At 37.9% G+C, this 24,852-nt stretch overlaps 1 protein-coding gene and 1 long non-coding RNA gene across 2 annotated transcripts in view; one reads left to right on the top strand and one right to left on the bottom strand.

Annotated features, from left to right (window-relative positions):
- Positions 1–24,852, top strand: part of ARB2A (ARB2 cotranscriptional regulator A) — a 232,785-nt gene that overhangs the window by 110,426 nt on the left and 97,507 nt on the right. The window contains exon 7 of the mRNA XM_064405548.1: positions 15,678–15,797. Coding sequence (XP_064261618.1) covers positions 15,678–15,797 — 120 coding nt within the window. The remainder of the gene's footprint in view (positions 1–15,677; positions 15,798–24,852) is intronic.
- Positions 7,398–8,360, bottom strand: LOC135290422 (uncharacterized). Its single transcript, XR_010353191.1, has 3 exons — positions 8,242–8,360; positions 7,637–7,711; positions 7,398–7,521 (listed from the first exon to the last, which is right to left on the bottom strand). It is a non-coding gene; the product is annotated as an uncharacterized LOC135290422 (long non-coding RNA).

The following is a 24,852-nucleotide window of genomic DNA, read 5'->3' as shown; positions in this document are numbered from 1 at the left end:
TTGAAGGCAAAAGTGAATAAAATCACTCAAACATCTTGAACTCTGATATTGCCTGGTTTTGATTGCAGACTGGCTGCAGTGAAGCCAGTCTTCTAGGTCTTCTGGGCCAGTGGAAATGGAGCTTTGCCGGTATCCTTTATTATTTATCTAACAGAGCATGAGGATTTTAGCTGATATCCAAAAACAAGGATAATATTCTCTAACCTTCTGCACACAGTTGCATGTTTTCCTGCTAGATTTCAGTGTTTGGTAAAACTGACAGAAGGAGTTCAGTAGGGGCTCGAGTGGCAACATACACCTTTTTGCAAAACTTACATGTTCTTCACATGGGTTTTTCTTGGGGACCAGTCAGCTATAAGACACTTGATATAGTGAGAGATTATAAAAATTAATCTCTAAGATATATATACAGCTATCTTAAGCTGAAGGGCATTATTGCAAAATAATCCCTCTAGAAATATTTATGTGTTTTAGAGAGGAGGATTTGAGAGCTGTACTGCAGTGTATGGAGATCAGAAAATATTTGTGCAGTCTAGGAACTGAATGTCAGCAGACAGGAACTGGGGTAGAGGATGCACAGTATGTTCAAGGATGTTTTCACCTCATCTGCTACAGAAAACAAAGTAAAAATGAAGGGGGAAAACAATGAAGGGGGAAAAAAATCTAGCTTTTGGGATTAAGATAAATCTAATGGTTCCTATGTAGGCTGTTTGGCTGCCTGCAGCAGTGACAGCTGGCAAGAGGACTAGAAATAGTGGAGGAGACAGAGGCGTGGAACAATGTAGAATAAGCTACCCAGGAAGAAATGCTGGTTCTACCCTGCAATTCATAGATGGCTGAAATTTGAAAGATCAAGTATTATAGCAATTAATTAATTTAATTTTTAAATCCTTACAAGTTAAGGATTTTACTAACCAAAATCCTTACTTTTTATGATTTTATGTATTGTATGATGTTATTTTGAATTATTTACATCTTGAACAACAAGGTTGATCTTTTTAATGAGCTTGTTGCCATCACTCTGCAGGTCAAGAAATATGTTTTATTAGGAGTCTTTAGAAGAACTGTCTTTTTGTTCTTGCTATGTCTTAGTGAACTCCGTATCAGATCAGCACTTCCCCAGGGTTAGGTTTTACCAATTTCAGAGCCATTAACTTAATTTCAATAGTGTCCAGGCAGAATTCTTTCCTAGTCTGTTTTAAAGTTATCTCCAGCCATTAATTCATCTAAATTTTGAGAAATTTTCCCATTCCTCTCTCAGCTGAATCCTTATTTTTTTCTCTATCTCTCTGGATAAAAGTGGATTCTAAACTGATCAAAAATGCTTTTGTCTTTTGTGGTCAGAGGTGTTGGTAGCAGGTTTTCTCCCCTGAATGGGTTGCATGCTGTTCAGACGCATTGTTCTACACTTTTGTTGTTTAACAGTTGATTTTCATTCTTTCTCTGTCTTTTTTGATCAGTGCTTGGCAAAAATGAATTTATTGATACCCATTGAGGTATATTTTGTATATTTTCAAGTAAAACTTGAATTTTTATTTGTTTTCCCAATAGATGGCACTGCTTGGAGAGAAACTACTAAGTAAAGTGAGATTGATGTGCATTTAGAATAACCGTGAGTTGTATGTGTTGAGGAGACCATATATTTTCTGGGCTCTTAAGGAGCACTTTGAGATCTTCTTGTCTGGTACTTCTAGTAAAAACGTGGCGTGAGAAAACTATCATGCAAGTGCACATGCAAGTGTGTGCACACAGGCATTACCTACACCAAAGCACTCAAAAACTACTCACATTCTTACATGTTTGGCGTCCTCTAAACTGCATAAGATGGCCTCTGACTTAACGCAGGCTATGACAGACATAGGATACATGAGACTGGAAAGTTTTCTTTTTCCCAAAAGCAAAGAGCTAATCAGTGTATCCAGCTAGTGTATACAGCAAGGAATTTAAAATTTATTTAGTTCAGGCAGTATGGCTGGTACTTCATAAGCATCTGCAGCGTGTTCTTTTGGACTGGTGTTTCCTTCCAGGATGTTTCTTCATTCCTATCTCCTATCTTTTCCACCTGCTGTGTAACTGAATAATCTGATTTTATGTATCTTGCCAGTTCAGCCTATGTCCTATAAAAGTGGGCAATTATCACTTAGGTGTGTCACAACTACTCTGTTCTTAACCTGGGAAAAGAGGAGCTTTAATTGCATGTAGACGTTAAGATGACAGATATTTATATCTTTGGGATCTGGTTTGCTGAGGAATTCTTTTGAATTTATCAAATAAAATAATGAAGAAATTTAGCAAAGCTTAGGCTGTCTAAGTAATTTTGAAAGATTTCCAGGTGTGGTCTCAGGCTTCGATCCATCACTGCTCTCACACTTTGTAACACATCTCCCTACTTCCCTAGCTACTCCACTTTTCATGTTTGAAAAATGAACAAACACATTTGATGACAGGATTGTGTTATTTATCATGTGTCCCTTGCACTGGTTGCCAAAAAAAGGTGGGCTTGCTTTTAATGACTGTTGATTATCTTTAAATCCATTACCAGTGAAGACTGTGTGTGAAGTTCTCCTCAGTGAGTTATGTCAAGTTTTCAGATGCTGCATGCTGGTCTGAATGCATTGCCTTAAGTAAGCAAATGAGTTATGGCTGTGATAGATCTTAAAATAACAGCATTTGATTTGATTTAAGACCACTTGTCTTAAATACCTTTCTTCTGCTGTTTGCTGTTAGTTCATTATGTTCTTTTACCATTTCCTTTTCCTTTCTGTTTTGAGCTACTCTAGCTGACTTACAGAGTTTGGCTGATGCATAAATTGATTTTTTCTCTAGTGGGTGCCAAACAGTGTTATCACTGGAGCAGAAGTGGAGATATTATTGTTACTCTGTTACACTGATGCTAAATAACCATGACATCATTTTCTAAGAACACTATGTTTCTACCTAAAGTAACTAGGCAGAGTTCAGCTTTGCTAGAATATCAAAAGACAGATGGCAAAAGATGACCACTGCCTCACTTGTACTGTGGGTCCGCAGAGAGTGCAAAAGTTGGAAAGGTAATGTTATGGCATGGAAGTAACAGAAATTATTTCATGTCCAAAGTGCTGTAGTCAGCTTCAGGACTTCTCTGGAGTGTGTGCAAAGGCATTCTCCCTCAAATGCCTTTGAATCAAAATTTGGGGAGCTTTCACAATGTACGTTTCTTCACTTCTGTGACACTAGAACTACGGAGCTCCCACTTTCTTGTTTTTGTTAAAAAGTATGAGGTATGGCAGTTGTGACCAGTCCTGGCTGAAAGCATAGTTTTGGACTAGGTGACTCTCAGATGTTCTCTCCAGCTGATGTAGTTCAATAATTTAACATTACAAAGTTTCACCTCAGCCCTCAAAGAAGTATTTGATCTATGAGTAGACTTTGTGGACATTGTGAAGAGACAAAGAGGCAAATTTCACTGTCTCAGATCATTTAGTACTGCTGAGGTTTTGGTTGGCCATCCACAAAAGGAGGGGTAGGTGATTTAGACCAGAAGCTTACCAAGCTATCAGCATGGTTAAAACAATGTGGTCTTGCACACATACTGCTACAGAAAAGCATCTTGAAAGATACAAACCCCTACACACAGGCACTGATATTTTTTGGCATTTTTAACACTGGGGTGTTGAGCAAATATTCAAATAGTCATGGTTTCTTCAGAGCTCAAGAATTTCCCCAAGACAGATTATCTTGAATTAGCCTGAAGGACATTCAACCAGAACAACAGTAGGAGCTTTTTCACAGATGTTGTCCAAATGTTATTAGCATGACCATTCTGGAATAATGGGGAGGGTACAAGTAGTGCCCACATCCTTCCTACTTCCTCTCCTTTGTTATATTTTCTTCAGGATTTTGTCTACATTGCAAATTTGAGTCCACAAGATTTCATTTTCAACTGTAAAGTAGTTCTTGAGTTTCAGAATAAAAATACCCTGTGACATGTAAATAGATAATTTGCAAAGTGTGTGTTTAGAAGTGGATAGACATGACAGAATTAAGAATTCTGTACTTCGTTGAAGCATTAGCAAAGAGTGGTTTAATTAAGCCTGTACACAACTACTTCTTAGAAGACTTTGTCTAGCAAAGCTTAGCTGCAGGCCAGTACATTACCTACAGGTTGCTTTGAAGCCGTTGCACAGAAACGTGGCTTCTCTTCATCTCTTACACCTATGCCCATGTTCATGAAGAGTTACAAATTATTTAAGAAACTTTTGTCCAGGTTTGGGAATGCTGGACTTCCAAACCAGGCCGTGCTGCTTAGGTGTTTGGTCATGGCACTAGGATACAATGAACATGATCACAGGAATTGCCAAGATGTTTGGCACCTGGCAGCTATGAGTTGTTACCACTCATTTGCATCTTTATTACTTAACAAGATTTAAGGTTTAGAATATGTTTGTATAGAAACATTTGCTCTAGTAGAGCTAACAACAAAAATAGAAAAATATGTTAAACATAGATTGTTAAACAGTGCTCTGCTTCTCATTATAGGAGCCTGTCAGAGCTCTTCCAGCATCTCAGTTATGCTGAAGATCTGGTTAATCAGCTTCTAGAGGACAACCAGAACTAGAGACAAGTAACCCAGAGACTTATTGGGGTTACACCTTTAATGCTGACACCATTAAGGACAAATCCTGCAGTTACTCAAATCCATTCTTCTTCACAATCTCTTTCTTCACCAACACAGAATGGAGTCTGTCCTTCTTCTCTTTTCCTGTTTATCCAGGGAACTTTTGATGTCTTTTTTCATCCTGGTGTAATGGTTTTTAGCAAACTCAAACTTGAGATGATAAATGTCAGAGGACTAATCTGTGAGACGGACATGTGCGTCAGCATACAGAGGAGTTCAAAAAAAGGAACTAAAAGAACATAATTTTTTTTTCATTAAATTTCAGTAAAGATCTTTGTCTCCAAAACTAAGTTATGGTTTGAATGGGGGAAGGCTGCAGGTGTTCAGTGCACTTAATCTTTGTCTTAAAATACATCAGACAATGCTGTTTTCTAATAATGGATTAACTTGGCATCAAGAACTATTTGTAACAGTAACAAAAGTGGCATCCATGTGATTTTTTGAGGGTTTTTCTTATCCCACACAGCACAATAGACATAGATTACATATCTTATATAAGATACATATTCACAGGGTCTTTGGTTAACTCTGGAATTTCTGTTCTGTTGTTGTTCAGTCTATAATCTCAATAAGACACCCAATGTTTGGCCTATGCCACCTGAGTTACAAGATTGCTCCCAATTTTCCAGTTAGGTCAACCAAAAAAATTAAGATATGCTAGAGGATTGGTGGAAAAAATTCATATCAAAACAACTGCTCACTATGTCATTATGACAACCTGCTGTAACAAATGTGCTTCTGTTTTAGTTTATGACAATTAATTGCTAAAAGTAATTTAATCTGACAGTGGCAAGGTGTTGAAAGACTCCTGAAGATGTCATGAAAGTGACCTTTCTGCCCATGTGCAACCAAAAGCCATTTTTAACAAGGAGGCTCAAAAACAGTACAACTTCTTTTGTACTTTGTTAATTAGTTATTGATTTGAAACAATGCTCTGCCAAATATTGTCAGATTAGCTAGACGCCAGGAAGGTCACAGTGTGACAGTCTAGTCCTGATAATCTTATGGTTTATAAGAATTCTTTTTTACTTTGAACCTTTTGTTCTGATATCCTGAGAATTACATTTCCTGGCTTTAGCATCTGTGCTAATCTAAAATACAGCCAAGCTGTCTGTTATGTAATTGGATGTTTTGAGTTGTTAAAAAAAATTGCAATGTGTTAGAAGAAAATTGCTGTTGATCTAATATCTAATGATCTTTGACAACAGCGATGCACCACTACTGCCATGTGAATGGCCTTGATAATCTGTGTGGAAAAGAGCCTGTTTTAATGAAATAATCAACACAAGGGAATCACAGAGTTCAAGACAGAGGTACGACAGGCAAGTTCTGAGGTTGTGTAGCAGCTCATAGGGATGAAAGATCATTTCCTAGGGTATGTTATTGTGTAACAAAAATAAAAGAGGTGCATCTGCATGGGAAAATGTGGAAGCAGAATTCAAGGTTAAATAGCTAAACATTCAACTTCTCAACTTATTCAGATGAGAAACAACAGATGATTCAAATCTGAATTTCAGATTGTGTTTGTCTTTAGATAATTATAAGCTAATGACAGTTACTTCAAATACAATTAACTGTAGCCCTCTACATGTTAAGGCACTTAAGCAAATCTTTGTAACTGTGCATTAAGTAGTATATCATTTTACTTAAAGTACTGAGCACTTTGCAGTCTTTATTAAGAGAAATCAAATAGCTTTGAGCCTGTTAAATCTTTCTTTCACTTAAATAACTGCTCTTGAGTGTAATAAATGGAGATGGAGAAGTGAAGAACAGTACAGAGCAAAGCCATTCCATTTCATTTAATTCACACAAAAGATACCAACTCTGTAACAGAGACTTTACAGTTGAGGTTTCTTCTGAAACCATAGCTGTTGATGAAAATACTAAATGGTTACCTTACTTAAATATGTTGAAGTTTGTGTAGATCCGTTGTTTCCTGTGGTGGGGAAAGCTGCATTTTCCTTGGCAAAAATGGTATTTTTCTTGCAATAGCGTGGTTTTAAAAAAAGTCTGTTTCTCATTACAACATATAAACAGATTCAAAGAACAGGATAATAAAATAGGCTTTTAAGTACTGTAGGAAATAGAAAAATAACAGTTCTGCATGACTTCCATTAGGAGTTTTTTACTATCTCAGGTGCATTCATTTCCAAAGGAATTGCTTTTAGTGTTGAGAAAAATGCGTGTAATCATTTAAATAACTGGCATGATCTCTCTGTGTCTTGTGAAAATAGTTCTTTTTATAAAACTATTGCATTCATTTTTATTAATTTGCCCTCACAATTAATCTGTTAATTGCCAGAAACATGGCTGCTAAGGAGGATATCTGTGAAGATACAATCTGATGGTTTATTTAAGAAATACTCTTTTGTTCCCATAATTTGATCATACAAAAGGCAGTGTTTGTTTGGATTCGTTATGTTATAGGGAGAAATAGATTGTGGGCAGAATCTCAATCCCTGAGATTGAGTAATTTGGAAAGAAAAAAGTACAAGAAGACATAAAATAAAGTAAAATGTAGGTATCCGTAACAGTACTGAAATGCAGCTGCATTGCTGAAATGCAGTCTTTGAGTATTTTTATTAATTGGAATATCTTTGGCCAAGCTGCTAGAGTTGTTACTTAAATTAGAATGTGTAAGTCCACCTGCAAAGATTGGCAGATAATGCTTAGATAATCATGGCATAGGGATTTTCTTGTGAACTGCATGGGTATTTGTCCATACCCATGGTATGACTGTGCAGAGAGGACTAATCTGAGGAATTGTTATTATATCTTCAGTCTGAGGCGTTTCTCCATGCAGGATTTCAGAGCTGGTTGCCAGAATGTGCTACTTCAAATTCAGCCTCCCTTTGCCTCGAACCCTGCAAATTATATAGAGAAGGGAAAAAATACACAAAAATCAAGAAATCTGTCAGAGAGCTAAAAGGGAAAGCAGTTGGGGTTTTTTCTTAAGTAAAACCTCCTCCAATTACTTACCCTCCTTCCTCCTATTTATTTTCTTCTCCTGCAGCTTTTTCATCTCAGTGAGTCAGCAATGTTCATTTGCCCAGACTAAAAGAGACAAATACCATATTTGTGTTTACTTACGTTCTTCTCTTAATTAACTTACTGGTGAAGGTCATAATTAGGAGCCACTGAGTAACTTATTTTGCCTGATTTTTTTCCTTGGTTTTCATCTCCTTTCTTGCACTTTACTAGAAGATGACTGGGTGGTGATGGCAAGACATGCCAGACTCCAATAGAAGTAATAATGGGAAAACCCAGACTTGAACAACAGCCTGATAAAATTGTCTTACTCTGGCTGATAAGCAGATACTTTAATCAAGACAATGTAATAATATTTGAGACTTAATTAAGCCTGAACGCCAGGATTTACTTTGTAAACAGCAAACCCTTTCAGGTTACAAAGTCACTTGAATTTCCAAATAAAATGTTGAAGAAGCAAGGAGAGCATTTGAACACAGCAGCAGAAGGTATTTGCCATGGAGAGGGGCTGAGTCATTGCAGAGTGAAGGACATGGATAACGTTTGCTGCTTTCTTTATTTTTGCACAGATCCATGTCCAAATACACCCTGCTTACCTCTCAGTTCCAATGCAGATCTAAGAAATTCCATCTGTAACACCAACCTTCTAAAAATGCTCATATATCATACAACATCTACATACTTCTACATGGTGGTGCTCTGAAGGTCTCCTGTGAAGGCCCACATTTGCCAAAAAGGAAGTATAGTATTACAACAGTGATGCAATAATGCAGCTGAGACTGCTGGCACCTCTCTGGAGAGCAGTTGTGGGCACTGACAATGTCTCTCTGTGGTTTCAGGGCATTGTTGAGCACGTTTCAGACCTGTTGAAATATTTTAAGTGAAGGCTTGGAGGCAGGGCCTGTGGTTGAGAGAGTGGAAAGTGTCTTGATTTCCAGCTTGTTCCTCACCAGGCAGAGGTGCCTAGAGCACCTTGCTCCAAGCAAGGCTTGGACCACCTTGGAAACAGGAGATGAGAGTGGTTTGGGTTTTTTTTAATCCAGAAGTTGCTCTAGGTTTTTTGTTAGGAACTGTAGTGATTGAGGGTTTAGCTGAAAAAATGCTTTTCTGTCTTGGAGTTGCTTTTTGTTTTTTCTCCTGTGTATCATAAAGCTGAACTATAAAGCAGAAAAGTAATTCCTTCCTGCTGCCCTAGCCGTAGCATGTTAGGATCCAAGCTTGCTCTGTTGCACATATATATATAGCATAAGTCTGAATTTTATTTCCTGACCACTCTCACCAGGGAAAGCACAGCTTGCATTTGAAGTGGAGAAAGTGGGACAGGATCTGAAGTCATCTTCAGTGGTAATTGTAGTGGGAGCTGGGGAGAGCAGGAGCCCTGGGGAGGAGCCCAAACACAAAGCATGAAAACAATGGCTAGATGTCAGTCATGCTTTAGCTAAAACTTGTAATTGTAAGCATAATCTCAAGAGTTGTACCATAGCAAAATGCTTCGTCATTCCATGAACATCATCCCACGTTATCACCACTTCGTTCCAAACCAGCTCTTCATCCCCTCTGGCCTGGTGGAGGAAATTTAAATTTTGTATTAATCCACCAAATGCATTTTTGATTTACGTCTTTTATTTGGCTATATGATATGCTAGATATTGCATGTTTCATGGAATACTTCTTGTTTTAGCAGGGCTGTTCAGATTGCATGCTTTCCTGATAAATTGTTGGCAGTTTTGGTAGTGGGACTATCTTTAACTTAGTATCATGGACATTTAACAGCAAAATGTAAGACTTCTTGTCTTCCTTTGTGCTTCTGACGCTATGCACACAACATTACTGGGCCTTCATAAGCAATATTGGAAACAGTTCCATGACCGGCCCAATTCACAAATAAAATAGGTAGAAGAAATTGAAACAGAAACATCTCAAATAGATTTGGGAATAAATTGAGATTTGTAATACCAAAAAACCAACTTTACGTCACTTTGCCATATTGCTTTCTGAAGGTGTGTGCCAGATAATAACCTTGACTATGCTATTTATATCCTGCAACTCCACAAATGACCAGACTTAGCTGTTGTGATACCTGGTCTCTCCTTCTGTCTCAAAACTGGCTGATGCCTGCTGCCAGAGTATGTATCTTGCCCATACCTCAAAAAGTGCCCTTAAAAAGATAGTAAATTTTTTTATTTCACCCCTTCTTCCTGCAAATGCAAGAATATGGCATTTTTACATTTGAAGACTCATGATTTAATCCCTGCTAAGGTCATGAGTAAGGAATTTCTGATGCTGAATAAAAAAACATCACTCATGCATTTACATGATTTTAGTGTTGAATCAATGCAGATACAATGCTCTGTATTTCCATAGAGCTACACCAGACACTGGAGACCATGAACCCACTCTGCACAGCTGATCAAATCCTGCTGAATATTGTGGTTTTAATATAGCAAATTGTGCAAGTAAAATCCATACCGAGCCCATAAAAGGAGGAAAGAAATGTGTCCTCTATTCAGACTTTCAAGGCTAGAGCATCAGCTGTCTATGGTTTCATCTCTACTCCTCTTGTTTTCTTTCAAGTTGTCTTACTCAGGAGACAACAACTAAAATAACTTGCTTGACTCACTGATCAGTCTTCATCATTCTTGCTTTCCAGTGCTCTTTATATGATCTGCTAAACTGAATTTCAGATGCATGTCAGATTTAAGATTTGGTATAAACTTGCCTCCTTGTCACTTTTCCTCCATTGTTATCTCCCCCACTCACAACTGCTTTGATGCTGAGATGGTCTTGGTGTCTGCAGCATCCTTTTGTCTGGTTTCACACAGCTGCAATTGCCCCTGTACAGAAGATAGTGCTATGGCGTGGTAATTGCCATGCTTCTTGAAAGCCCATTTATTTAAGAGTTGTTCTGAGAGCCAGCCCATCTTCATGTTTACATATCTCCATCTATGTAGCATATGGATTAGCATTGCCTGTTACCAGTAAGTAAAGCAGAAATACAATTCCTACCGTTAACAAAAGGTCCTGCTGTCTCCTAGGATCACATCTTGTATTGTAGTACGGAACCTTTCCCAAATAACTGCAAAAATTCTCTCAGCTCTGTGACTGAAAAGGTAAAAAAGATTTTCATGTAGATGGGATGCTTCCTAATACACTGGAATTTCTCAGTTAAAGTCAAAATCTGGTTAAATGTCCCAGGCTAGACACTTTCAAGTATTGTCTTCATGTACTCATGCTACAGAAATATATTCATACAAAATCTATTCTTCCACTTCCTTTCCTGTTTTCAGTTTATATCATCTCTTTACTTTAATCCTCCTCTGTGGCTGTAATGCCATAGCTGCTGTCTTTGCTGTGGGGGGAAGACCACATACTGGCTGGTTTTTTTGCTTGTTTCAGCTTTCTTGCCCTCGAAGCTGTCCTGGTTCTCAGCCAGGAGAGAGCTAATTTTTTTGCAGTAACTGTGAGGGAATGGAGTCTGGAGCCATGTGGGCATGTCTAGATAATTACTCTGTATCACCTCTTGTCACTGTCAGGGCAGAAATGCTTCCCAGAAGGAAGGGCAATAGCTTGTGGTCTGGAGGAAGAGTAGAGGTAAAGAGGGTCTGTTTGCCTTTTTGTTCATTTGTGGGTCGCACTGAGTCAGTTCGGGCTCAGTGAGCATTTTTTGCACATAAATCACCCTCCTTTTTGTACACTTTTCTTAGTAATATTGTTACCATTTCTTATTTTATTGCAGTTTCCAGTAAATTCTTCTTATTTCAACCCATAACCTCTGTCTTCTATGTCTTCCACCAGAAGAGAAGTGAGAGGAGTGGTGTCTGGTTTGGATTAGTCTTGCTTGGGTGTATCACTAAACTAGGGAGTGACATTCCTGAACCATGACAAAAGCCTCTTAGACCATGTCCTGCATGGAAATTTTGGAGTTGTTCTGGTGGTTGTAACACATCATATAGTTTCATTTTGTTCTCCGTAATGAAAAGTTTTTGTCTCATGTAAGGCAAATTTTTGCAAAATGAGTGAGAAAAGTGCAACAGGTGATAAGCATAATTTAGAACTCATGAAAGGTGCTGTTGTAACATGATATTATTATACTTACATGACTTTAGGTGTCGTGATTTTTTGGAAGGGTTGGGGCAAATTGCAAAAGTTTGCTACCCCAAGGCTCCCTGAGGCAATGGGATGAACTGTACGCGACTGTCAAGGTATTACTGGTGGGTAAGATTAGCATCTCCAGGGACAGGAGATCAGAGCCTTCTGTATCCTTCTGCCTCTCAGCCAGTGTGCAGTTTTGTTGTCCCATATTTAAATCATATACCATACTTGTTTATAGTAGCTTATCAAGCTAGGAGAAATGGTTTTGTTGTGATAAGTGGTAATTAGAGAAATCACCTTCAAATAAATTCTTTAAAAGCTGTTCAGTTGTATCACATATTTACTTCTTTGTGTGCATTTCACTTTTCCCTTGTCTCAGAAAAATGTGATTCATACTCCTTGATTTTTAAAAAGACCCGAAAGTAGAAGGTTACCAGATCTGAAAACTTAATTTTGTAGTCTTTATTTTTTTTCCTTAATGTGACTTCTTTAGTTTTGATGTGTTAGAAGTTCAAGGTGGGAATCTGAGCTGCTCTGGCTCAGTAAAGCTAACAGTGGTTCAAGACCTCCAGACTCAAAGCCTCAAGGCCTATGACTTGCTGGCAACAGGCTGCTTTGGGGGAAAAAAAAGAAAAAAGGGGGAAAAAAAAAAAAAAAAGAAAAAAAATTTGGCACTGAAACACAAAATACATGAACCTGTCACAATAAGCAGCCTCAAAGGGCAAGCTGCTTTGCAGGAGCTAATTAACCTTAGGAAATAATTAAACAAATATGCAAATGTTGTTTAGACAATTCCATGTGTTATTGACTCAGGTAGTCCATCATAACTGCAGACCTTGCAATGTCTAGGTGCTAGAATCTGGCATAGTTGATAAGACTTCAGTTGCTGCATTGCTCCAACCTGGTATTTAACAATTAATGACTGTGATATTACATTGGTAAATTTAACCTGGTTTTTGAATGCAAAAGAATGTAATATTCACAGTGTGCATACTGCTTATCTCTGTATACCTAATGTCTCCAACCATTCAAATGTTATATACCTTTTGACTCCTAGCACTAGCCATGCTGGAAAAAATGGCAGATCAAAATCTGAGTTCACTCCCTCCACTTTTCTGCCCAATGGATGTCCCAGGAGTAGCCTTGTTTGGATTACTTTGTATTGTGTAAACATTGCACTAGGGCCTTTTCACATCATACAGTTCTTAGTCTTTTCTTCCTTCATGTTAATTATATATATAACGATCAAGAGGAAGGGTTTTCAGAGGGTTGGAGACCCACAAATTCAAAGAACCAGACCACTTATTTTGACGTAGAATTACGTGCTGCAAGTGACCAGCTTTCAGAAGCTGTAAATCGAAGTTCAAGTTTTCCTGCATGTCTCCATCTCAGTCTGTTTCACAATGCAGCATCCTGTCTCATAATTTAATCCAAGCCAGGCAGTAGAGATTAAACCTCACAGACCCAGTGCAATTTGAAATCCTAAGGAGATCAGCTGTGCACTGCTCCTGCAGCTGGATATTCCATGTACATACATGGAGCCAGGTCTGAGGTGTTTGTAACATAGGTTTGTTACAAAGGGGAAAAATAAGCAGATGCTCTGAACAAAGGGCTTTTCTTCTAAGCATATAGGACTCCTCCTTCTTACACATATATGCTTTTCTAACCTTGTTTAGGGTTTAGTAGAGTGTACAGCTACCCAGTTTATCCTGACATTTTATGGTTTTGGGGTTTTTTTAACTGGTAATAAAGGAAGTTACAGTCTATATTCAACTCATTCTAGCTCATTCCTTTTTGCTTTTTTAGAATCCTATTGAGTCTTTGCACTGGACTGTGAACTGTGAAGTTATTAATTGAGTTTACTAGACCACTGGTTATGCTTCGATTGGTGAAAGTTTTTTTGGGCTGAGTTCAGAAGTTTTTGCTGATGTCTTAGTCTTGTGGAATCTAAAATGGTGTGCTTTTACTAGCAGTGTGTCAATTAATAAATGCAAAGCAACCTGAAAATGCTACATTAAGCAGAAAAAATGTCCTCTTTTTCTCAGATTGTTTAAACAGCATTGGGTCCCTATGCAAAAATTGCTGTTAAAAGTATTAATGTCAACATTATTATTGAAAAATAAATACCTCCTGTGTATATAACTAAGATAACGCTTTTAGATAAATTAGTAATTCTGAAACTTTCTCAGTGTTGTAGTGTACTTTTTTCTATGCAGATTATAGAATACATCAGTTTTGCACAGGAAACTCCTGTTCAGGTTGTCCTTCAGCTTTATCTTAATGACTGGTTTGTCAATCATATTTTCTTTATGTAATTTTTTCTAAAAAATTTCCCGCATTCCTCACAAAGGGAGGAGTCTTTACTTTCTGTACCTATGTATACAATCAAATTTCAAAACAGAACAAACTGTTTTGAAATAAGTATTTTCTTATACTGAGGTCGTTTATAATAGGTGATACAGAATTAGTTAAAACTACGTTCTGTCATAGTCAGTGAAGAGCAGAATCTGTCCAGGAGTAAGAGAAATTCAGGTTTTTCTGTCTTATAATCACTGCTGCTGAAGCAGAAAAGCACATCATTATTCTAAAAACTTTGAGTCAAGATCCATAAAAGATTTGTTACCATCTCACTCTTACTTAGAAAACAGGGTATAAGAATAGAAATAAAAACCGGAATCAATCACATTACTGAGTTGTGTCTCTTCCCACTGATTTTAAATACTTATAAGAGCTTAAATCCCCAAAACTGATTTGCAGTATGGTATTGAGATCTAGTTCACCTCAACATTCTTGATAAATTTCAATACTTCATACTGTGTAATTAGCAGCTTCTGATTGCCAGTGGCTTTTACTGGTTTGTGCTTTCTTTTTCCTAAGGAAACTAGGCTTTTCTTGTCTGTGTCTGAATTAGCTAAGGATATGGAGTTGTTGCTGGCACTGACCAAAAGGAAAAGGGATGCAAAGTTTAGGAAAATTACTTTGACTGATTAGTTCTTTCTGGCATTCAGGAGCCTGGAAAGAGCCAATATAGTTACCCTGGTTGTGTGAAATACTGGCAGAGAAGGGTACCTAGCAGAGCATGTTGTTGCCTGAGACTAGATCAAATTTGTATTTATGACCTCAACAACCCAAGAAAAAAGGAAAATCTAGAGGGGTGTAGTTCTTTTCAAGAGCCTCAAGGATACAAATACACAACCATGAGTTTTGATGAGACTGCACTAAACTCATTGTGTGTCCCTCTAGTGCCTTCTGTGACTCTTACACTGGCTGACTTTGACAAAATCTTGTTCAATAGTAAGAAAATGTGGTCTCCTAGCTACCAAAAACTCCAAAGTAATGGCTGCCATCAGTCAAGAGGTGTTTTGTTTGCACCATGTCTCATAGTCTGCAGTCACAAAAAGTAAGATTTGAAAGACTAGTTGCAAATACCATAATTTTAATCTTAATTCAGGTTTCCAGTGGCTCGTAGTATGAAAAAAAAAAAAAGTAAAAGTTGAAATTTTAGGTCTTTACCATCCTAAATTCTTCTACGATTATGTATTTATATTGTATTTCTTATCTGTTTTTATTTACCAGTCTAAGGCATAAGTACTTTAAACAAACCCTCAGTGAACAAACATTTGACAAAAGAGTTGTCAAAAGAGTGAAAATCCAAGCTCATAATTCCTATAATGCCTCTGTTTAGCAGAATTGTCATCATGGTATTTTTGCAAAATTTTGCAGATGCATAATTTTGTTGTATTTATTAAAGTAAGCTCAAAAAGCAACAGTTTTACTGCCTTTATTTAGACAAAAGAATCTGTTTTCTTTTTGATGCTAGTGTGTATTCATTTGATCTTTATTTTAACAAAACATTCTAACATATAGGAACACATTGTTTTTAGACAGAATTGCCATTTTTTTAAAAGATAATTGTCACAAATGTAATTTCTTTCTGCAGGATAATGGCTCTCCTGAAGAACATGCGATTTATGTTTGGGACCATTTTATTTCCCAGTCAGCTGCAGAGAATGTGTTTTTTGTTGCTCACAGTTATGGTGGACTTGCCTTTGTAGAGTTGGTAAGTGTGAATTCTCCATTGCTGTCTTTCCTGAAGATTGTCACAGATTTTCTACATTCTTTGTGATCACCTTCTTGAAATAGCTAGGTAGAAACAACTGTGCCACTGGTCATGTCCAGGTTGGTCAGGATTTTTTTTGCAACCAGAAGGTCACTGTATCTTCTCTGGTTTTGAGATAGACAGTAAGGTCCCAAGTGTGCATGAACCTGAAAGACTGCAGGGAAACAGAACATGCTGCATCCTTCTTGTCCAGACTATGTACTGAAAGACCCCACTTATATGAGACTAAGGACATATAAGAATGGTTTTAAAGCAAAGTCACAGACACAAATGCAGCTTTTTGCATATAGATTGGAACTGAATGTGCAGGGAAATATGGCATTTTTATTCAGTTTTTGCAGTTTTTCTACAAAGATCTGCAGAACTTGCTGGAAGGACTTCTGTTTTCCCATTTATTAGGCTCTGCAGCAATATAAGGTGGGAAAAACTTTGCTCAGTGTAAAGCTGTTCTACATCTGGTGCTGAAACTGCTAAACATTTAGTTTGTCAGTCTTTCACTCTTTTCTCTAAAGGCAAATCTCTCGACCCCATCTGGTATGCCAAGCTGCCTGTTAAACTTGTGTACCATTCTGTCAGTGTGGCTACAGTCTCCTCATAGGATTTTAAAACACTAGTGTAATCAGGATATGTTTTATTGAAGAAAACGACATAAAAGTAAGGGTCCTGTTTATTGTGGAAAGGTAAATTGCAGAACATTAGAACTGATTTTATAGACACGGGAAACAACAGACATCTATGTACGTCTTTTGTCTGCAACACATTTGTTTAATCTAACTGAAAGTTGATTAAGGTGTTTCCTGCTGAACATACGATGAACGCCTTAGTTATGAAAAAGCATGCATGAGCATGTTGGTTTTAGTCTTAGGCTGCTCCAAGTAGCAATAAAAATCCAGACAATGGCCACTGGTATTACTTTAAGAACTTGAGATTTTCCTGACCCCCCCTTTTTCATTGTTGTTGAAATTAATGCCATTTTCATTATCTCTAAGATCCTGGAAGAGAATGTGCAAAATACGCATGATATGTACAGGTTTGAGACTTGAGAACAGTTCATTTCTTGATCTGAAGATCGTTTGAGAATTGATCATTTTTCACAGGCGCTTTATTACATGATCAATGAATAGTCTCAAAACTAAATTTTTAATAGACCTTGAAGGTGAATAACTTTTTCTGTAACTACATCTATGAGCAAAAGATGAGTTGCATTGCATGTTCCTGTTGCTCTTAAGATGTCATGAACATTAGGAAGCAATTTTTCTGTCTTGGCTTTCCTGAGATGTGATTTTCAGCTGCTCTGTGTTTCAGCCCAGGTTATTCTGGTGCGACTTATGGGTCCAAAGTAAAGCTTTGGCAGATTTTCTCTAGGTTTTGTAAAGCCACATTGTTTGGGTCACCAGATGCCCAGAGATACATACATGTAGCAGAGGGCAGGAATAAGAAGCAACTGGAGACCTTTCTCAGTGTTTCCTAAACAGAGTGCTGACTTGAAGGAGTCTTAGAGATTTTTTCCATCACATTTCAGGCAATGACTTGAGGTGGTCTGGATACCAGATGACCAAGGTGTTGTTCCCATTTTCTTTGTTTTTCTTGTCACACTGGTAGATATTTCTTCACTTTTGTTCTACTTTAATATGAAGCACACTGATATTTCAGAACAAGACTTGACTTCTGACCTTGGGGCTTCGAGGGTCAGGGTGCTCAGGGCTTGTGAAGTTATCACAAGCTGAGTAAAAATTTGTATCAATTGCAGGAAGCAACCAGTAAGTAAGAAGTTAAGAAGTATCTTTGTTAGAAAGACAAGACAGTCTCAGTAAGGGTCAGCTTCTGTACTCTGCTGTCTCTGCAGGAGATGCATACCTGGGAGGAGTAATATTATACATATCTGTTGACACATCACATATCTGTCATGCAAAACTAGACCTGAAATGTATTTTTAATGTAACTCAATGTTTTTCTAAAAAATCAAAGGATATTAGCACTTGGTTTAGGCAGAGGTAGTTTGCATACTACTAAAAGCGGTTTGATTAAATAATTCATACACTGAAGGACACATCATTGAAATAAACCCTGAACTATTTCATTGCAGTATTCATTTGTAAGGTTTTATTTTGTTATCATCTCCTTTCTCTTAAACTTTATATCCATGCAGCACTTAGTAATTGCAATGAGCTCCAAAAAGAAACAGAGCAGCTGATGGGCAATTACAGTCTTATGACAAATACATTTTCGATCACTTCACTTTCTTCTCTGATTCACGTGGGGGTGATTATGAGGTTGATAGAGCAGCTACACCATATAGCAACTGTACCACCTCTACACTTCCTTTGCAAGTTTTTGGGTTAACTGCTTCATGAAATTGTAGGTTACAGTTGTTATGGAGACCTGTTGCACAGCTGCTCCTTCTGCATTTGTGCCTCTTACAGGAGAGTAGTGTGAAGCATGTGGCTTTAATTTGGAGTGAAGGTTTCTGCCTGAGCCCTCTGCATTTTATTTTGCCTGCAGGGAAAAAGAAAATGAGCAAAAATATCCAAAAATAGTTGTGTTTTCAATTCATATCTTCTTAGTCTAACTTTCTATGTTCAGTGCTGCGACATCTTTCGGTCATCTTGGCCACAGCTTGCCACTTCATCATGGTGTAAGGCTCCTGATGGAAACGGGGTGTTCTGCCATTAAACAGAAAAACCCAATGGAAGCTGATATTAAGCAAAGTCTTGTTCATGGATATTCATACCATTGTGTGGGAGGAGCTGCTGCTCTCCCAGGAAAAGGCAGGGAACAACATTTGGCCTTCATAGGCAGTACCCATCCAGGTGCTCCTTTGTCTGAAGCTGCTGAGGGAGGCTGTGCTGCTCTGCCTTGTCCCTTGATTGGCACTTGATGCACTTTGTTGGGAAACACAAAGTGAGAGAGAGCAGATAGGACCATCACATATGAAATTGGTATAAAAGGAGGATAATTTTTATTTACAAAACTTTGGTGGCCAAATTTTGGTCTTCATTCCAAATTTCTTCTCACCATAAAAATAAGGCTGTGTTTTGGAAATCCTTTATTAAACAAACAGGTAAGGCTTGGCTGCAATTTTCAAATACATGCCACGTCAGGTAAAAATTTTATTGATCTTTGCAGCTTTTTGATCTACATTTTCTCATGTCTGTGATTGCAGGATGTTAAGACAAATAGGGTGAGTCTGCAATATCATGCTGAAATACACAGAAACTGTTACCCAGTTACTGCAACATAAGCACACATTTTCTGTACCTTGTTGTGACATAGATTATTAGGGGAATAACTAAAAGTAATTAAAATGTGTGGAAAATAAAGTTTCACCAATAAATGTACTAAGTTTTATTGTTCCGTTGTTTATAGGTTGAATTACAAATAGTAAATCATAAGCCATATGTTAGAATGTATCTTAATATTTACTAAATTAAACTTTGTGTAATTGTAGTTTGAAATTAAATGTGCATGTGATAATATTTGCACATAAATTACTTTTTGAATGTGGAACACTAGAACTAATTGTTGGATCATTGTGTTTTGCTAATTGCTAATTATTGATTTTTAAAAACTCAAGCCATGATTCATGAACACATCTCAGCTTCTTAATTCTGTTATCCCTTGCACTGTATAGTCAGGGATTTATTTTCAGAATCAGTTTGCTTTACTTGACAGTAAATTGCAGAACTTTCCAAACTGCAAGCTTATAATAATTTTATGAAATTTAACTGAAAGTGAGAATTTCAAGTTGGTGGAGTCGATTTTATATTTAATTTACAGAAAATAAGAAGTTTTTTGTATAATGCCTCCTTTAAGTTTTCCTGCCAAATTTTATGGGTTTACCATTATTTTGCTTTAAAAATAACGTTTTTCCTTGCCATTGCCTGCATGAAAGACCCACACAGAAGAATCTTTGTGGAACACTTCTGCTGTTTGCTTTCTATATTTCTGAGACCCTAAGCTTTACATTTTCAGTTATTTCCTTATAATCTTATAACTACAGCTTTTTTGTTTTTAGTTAAATACTATCTTTTTAAAAATACTAAATATCATGGGAATCATGAAAAAATTGTGAGAATCATTAATAGTATCTCCATCTTACATCATTCATACTGCTGTAGAAATATGAACTATACACAGGAGTGCAATAATTAGGAGAAGGAAAGTAGGTTGTCTTCAGCAGGTGTAAACTACTCATTATGGTTCTTTTGGATAAAATATTGGGTGTATATATTTGCACAAAGGTGTAGGTAAAATGGGGGGAGGGTGTCCTTTTAGCAATCTTTTTTACAATACGAGCCCTTAAAACACACTGTTCAAATTATCTATGCACTGTAGAGTCCTAATTCCATCAAATCTGCAAATTTTGGCAATTTGAAATAATTTTAGGTCCATCAATTTGAGATCCTCTCTGCAATATGCTGCCACTTCATTTTGCTGTGTTGTGCTGAGTATGGCAAGGACCTGGCCCTGACTGGCACTGATAGGTGCTATAATAATGATGATAGACATCTCCTGAGCTACCTGTGAGTCTCTGAGGCTGCATCATTATTCTGGCACAGGCAAAATGCAATTTAAGAAACTTAACAGCTAGGCTGTGAACCTGTCATTAGTTTTTCATTAATTTAATTTCCTGAGGTCTCAGACTGAATGGTTTGTTATATTTGGCTTTTTATAAATACTTATATAAATATATCTACTTATTTTTTAGTTCAGTTTGCCTGAAAAACTGATGAGTGGGTACTGTGGACATGCAACTCTTAATTCCCCTGGCTGACATGTTAAATTAAAATAGTCTACTGATGTGTGGTAGAGATAACATAAGGTCTGTGATGGCTGTCGGAAGCATGGGAGAGAGCTAGAAGTAGAGAGATGTGAAGGAAAATACCTCTGTGACCAGGATCCCTATGGTGAAGACAAAAGCAAAATACCACTATGTTTTAAAGCTTTGTGAGCATTTAACTGAGGTGGGGGGAAGGAAAAAAAAAGACACTTTAGATGTTGAATGTCACTTGGGAGAGCATTGTGGGATGCTATCTTGAAGGTTTATGGGGACATGGCTTATATGTCTAGTGTTTGGACAACCTCATCCAACCCTACCTGATTTAGGGCTTAGATTTTTCTGTGTTGGGCACTTAAAACTGCATATTTTTGAGGCAGGTCTAATTCAGTACTCAAATTCAGAAATACAAGTCTGAAAGTAAAATGATACCTTGGTTCTGTTTGGTTATTTATTTCAGCTGTTCTTTGTTGTCCTTCTTGGAAAACTACTTGTTCAACTGAAAAAGATCAAATGAGAAATGAGGGTGGACAAGAGAAGCTAGTGGAGGAACCAGTGGTCAGTTGTACAAAAAAGGATGGATTGGACAGGAATAGGGTCTCCAGCCTTGATGCTGATTTTCTTTGTATTCCTGTTATTGATGTGGGCACACAAATTAAATATGTGCTCCTGAAATTGGATCCTGGTATTAAGTGATGGAGTAACCACTGGTATTCAGAAGTAGAATTTCTGCAGTAATAGAAAGTTACGTTCCACACCAGCACAGTTAGGCGTTGACTGGTCAGTTATCTGCATTTGTGCACAAAGAGCGATCTCATCAACAGAGAACAGCAGGGCTGGAGAAACCCTTGGACAACTGGATTCATTGCCAGTGGCTGTAAATTAATGACCAGGTAATGTAACAAGAGTCAGATATGATACTGTGATTTTTTTTTTTGCTCTTTCTGTCCCAGGAAGGGGAGTATTAATGCCGTCCAGCTTGCTTCTGTGATTCATCTTGAGAGATTTGGGAAGATTAAGTAAAGATTAAGTCAAGGAACAGATGTGGGGAAGAAGTGTTCATACGCTTGAGTCAGTGGAAAACTGAAAGTATTTTGCCAGAAACAATGAAGGATCCTCAGACCTGCTTTGACATGGTGCCAACATGGACAGGACCTAGCTGTCATAAGTGCTAACATCAATATAGCCATAGAGATACTATACACATGCTTCAGGCCTTAAAAAGAGCTATGTTAATTGCTGGTCCTCCTTATGTTAACTTTGGTAGCTGTATCTAGAAAGACAGGGTTCAGCATCTTTGTATTTACTGCAGAAACTGAGCTTTAAAGCATGGCTTATTCAGCCTGGTAAAGGAGAGCTTAGAGGGATTGGTGGCACTCGGCAAATACATCAGGAGAATAAACAGCAGGGAGGGAGAGCTTATACACCAAAGAACACTGTTGGCACTGGAGCAAATGGATTAGAACTGGTCATGAATAAATTTAGGTTGGAGTTAGGTTTCTCACCATTGGATTAGGAAGTCCTGCTTGGGGAAAGGACTGAGGCAAAGCTGCTGCCAAGCATGACCAACACATGGCAAGAGTTACGTGTAATTTGCTGAGACTCTTGGTCCTTGGTGTGACCCAGGAGTCTGTATTCCTGTGAAAGACATCATATGCAGATGCATATTTTCAGCCATGAACAATTGGACCACTTTTTGGATTAATTTGTCTGGAGTTGATGCTACTCTAACTCGAGGTTCGCTCCACTGGAATAGCTGAGTTTTAACCAAAACCAGGTCAAACTTCTAACACCAGTGTTGGAAAACAACTTTTTTCCTTCCTCTTTAGTTAGAATCATAGAATCAAAGAATATGCTGAAATGGAAGGGACGCATCAGGATCATCAAGACCAACTCCTGGCACAGGATGCCCCAAGAATCACAACATGTCCCTGAGAGTGTTATCCCTACCCTTCTTGAACTCTGTCAGGCTTGATGCTGTGACCACTTCCCTGGGGACCTATTCTGTTGCCCAACCACTCTCTATGCAAAGAGTCTTTTCCTGATATCCAAACCAAACCTCCCCTGATTCAGCTTTCTGCCATTTGGTCAGATCCTGTCACTGGTCATAAAAGTGAAGATGTTCCTCCTCATCCCCTCCTGAGGATGTTGAAGACTACAATGAGGTTTCCCCTCAGTCTCCTCCAGGCTGAATAGACCAAGTCACCTCAGCCACTCCTCATATAGCTTCCCCTCAAGGCCCTTTGTCATGTCATTGCCCTAGTGTGGATGATCTCTAATAGCTTTATATCTTTCTTACATTGTGGTGCCCAAAACTGCCCCCAGCACTTGAGATGAGGCTGCCCCAGTGCAGAGCAGAGCAGGACCATCCCCTCCCTTGTCTGGCTGGCTGGATCCTGGCTGCCAAGGCACTGCTGACTCATGTTCAGCTTGCCATTGACCAGGAACCCCAAGTCTCTCTCCACAGCACTGCTTCCAACTTCTTGTTCCCTAGTCTATACACACAACCAGGTTTGTCTCATTGACCTTGAATAACAGGAATTGGGGAGCAGACTTGTTTTTGGAAACAGTGGACTCTTTTTTGCTAGTGCATTTTGAAACGCACAAGCTTGAGGTAGAAAGCAACAGGCATAGCCGATCCTGTGGTGAGAGTTTCCAACCATAAGGAAATTAAATGGCGGATTGAGCAAAAAAATACTGAAATATGCATGTCACTGTTTGCTGTACTGGAAACAGCTTCTTGATCACATTCGGCTTTTCTGATATATGAGGTGTATGCATGTGTGTGTGTGTGTATACACATAAATGTATTTGTATGCATATATTGCCCATTCTAACACAGAGCAGATGAACATTTTAGGCCACTCAGCCTAAATAAATACACTGACAAGCACACACTGGCATCATTAGTTCACTTTCTAGCATTTATTGTTATTATCCATTTGTGTTGTGGTAGGAATCACACAGCAGTGCCTTGTCCTAAAGAGTTTGCAATCTGGAAGGATGCTCTAATGGGAAGAGACAGAGGAATGATGAATGATTGTAATACGGTTCATAGCATCATAACTGCATGTCCTGTTAAATTTTTTGTTGGTTTACTGTAAATGCCATTTAGTCATCCCTTCCTCAGTTTATCTGAAACCCTGCTAGCCTCGCTGCTGGATGATAGTAGAGGATGGCAGCAGTGAAAGCCTGAGCATTGGCCACTTCCAGAGCAGGCACATTTGGAATATTCATCCCTCCTTGTTACCTTGTTCTAGACAATATGTTCAGCCTCATCATGTTTTGCTTCCTCTTAGTCATTTGCTAATCTGGTATCTCGTGCTTCATTCAGCTCAGGCCGTGATCTGGGGCTAGCTGTGCCTGTGTCCCTTCCCCACTTCTTTCCAAAAGGAAAGGACAATGTTTCCTGGAATTTTCTGTTGAATAGTAATTGTTGACACCACCCATCATTACTTTTTTGTCTCATTGTACCATTCATATTAATTTTCTAATTTGACACCAAAGTTGGCATGTTAATTATGAAATAAAAAAAGAACTAGATATGAGTGAAAGTTAGGGTTACTAGAAAATCCAGTTACTTGGAAATATATATTTGTTACCTATAGGATTTTATGCTCAAAGGCACATCACTTTCTGCATTTCTTTGCAGAAATTTTTCTAGAGTTGCATCATCTCACTAGTTTTATATTTTTATAACTTATTCACATTGTTTTAAAATCCATACGTTACACAGTGAACATTTAAGTTATTGCATGAGGAATTTTTTGATCTTTAGCAGTTGTTCTCATAGTTTCAGCCACTTGTTTTTTTGTAGCTCAGCTTGTGTAACTAGTTCTGGGGTTTTTTTAATTTATTTTTTTATGCCTGTGTAAAATCACATCTGTTTGTCAACATTTCTTTGACAGAATGCAAAGGATTGAACTCAGTATTCTAGGTGCAGTTAACATAATTAGCTGAGGATGAACTTCAGTGTCTTTGTTCTGCTGTGCAGCATTTTGGTCAATGCAACCTGAGTGATACTGGATTTTTTTTCTTAAGTTTCTTTGAATTTAGTACCTGCTAATGTTCATGTATCTCTCAAAGTCTTTTAGTGCTCTTAATTTTCCTTTCCCCAGTGGTCCTGAATGTAGTAGATTATTTCCTCCCAACACCCCCCAAACAATATTATCTCACAGTCTTCCTAATTAGATCTAGCTGTGTTGTGGCCCTTGTTGC

Source organism: Passer domesticus, chromosome Z, assembly GCF_036417665.1.
Source record: "Passer domesticus isolate bPasDom1 chromosome Z, bPasDom1.hap1, whole genome shotgun sequence".
NCBI lineage: Eukaryota > Metazoa > Chordata > Aves > Passeriformes > Passeridae > Passer > Passer domesticus.
The sequence above is the reverse complement of the archived record's forward strand: the minus strand, read 5'-3'. Positions and strand labels throughout refer to the sequence as shown.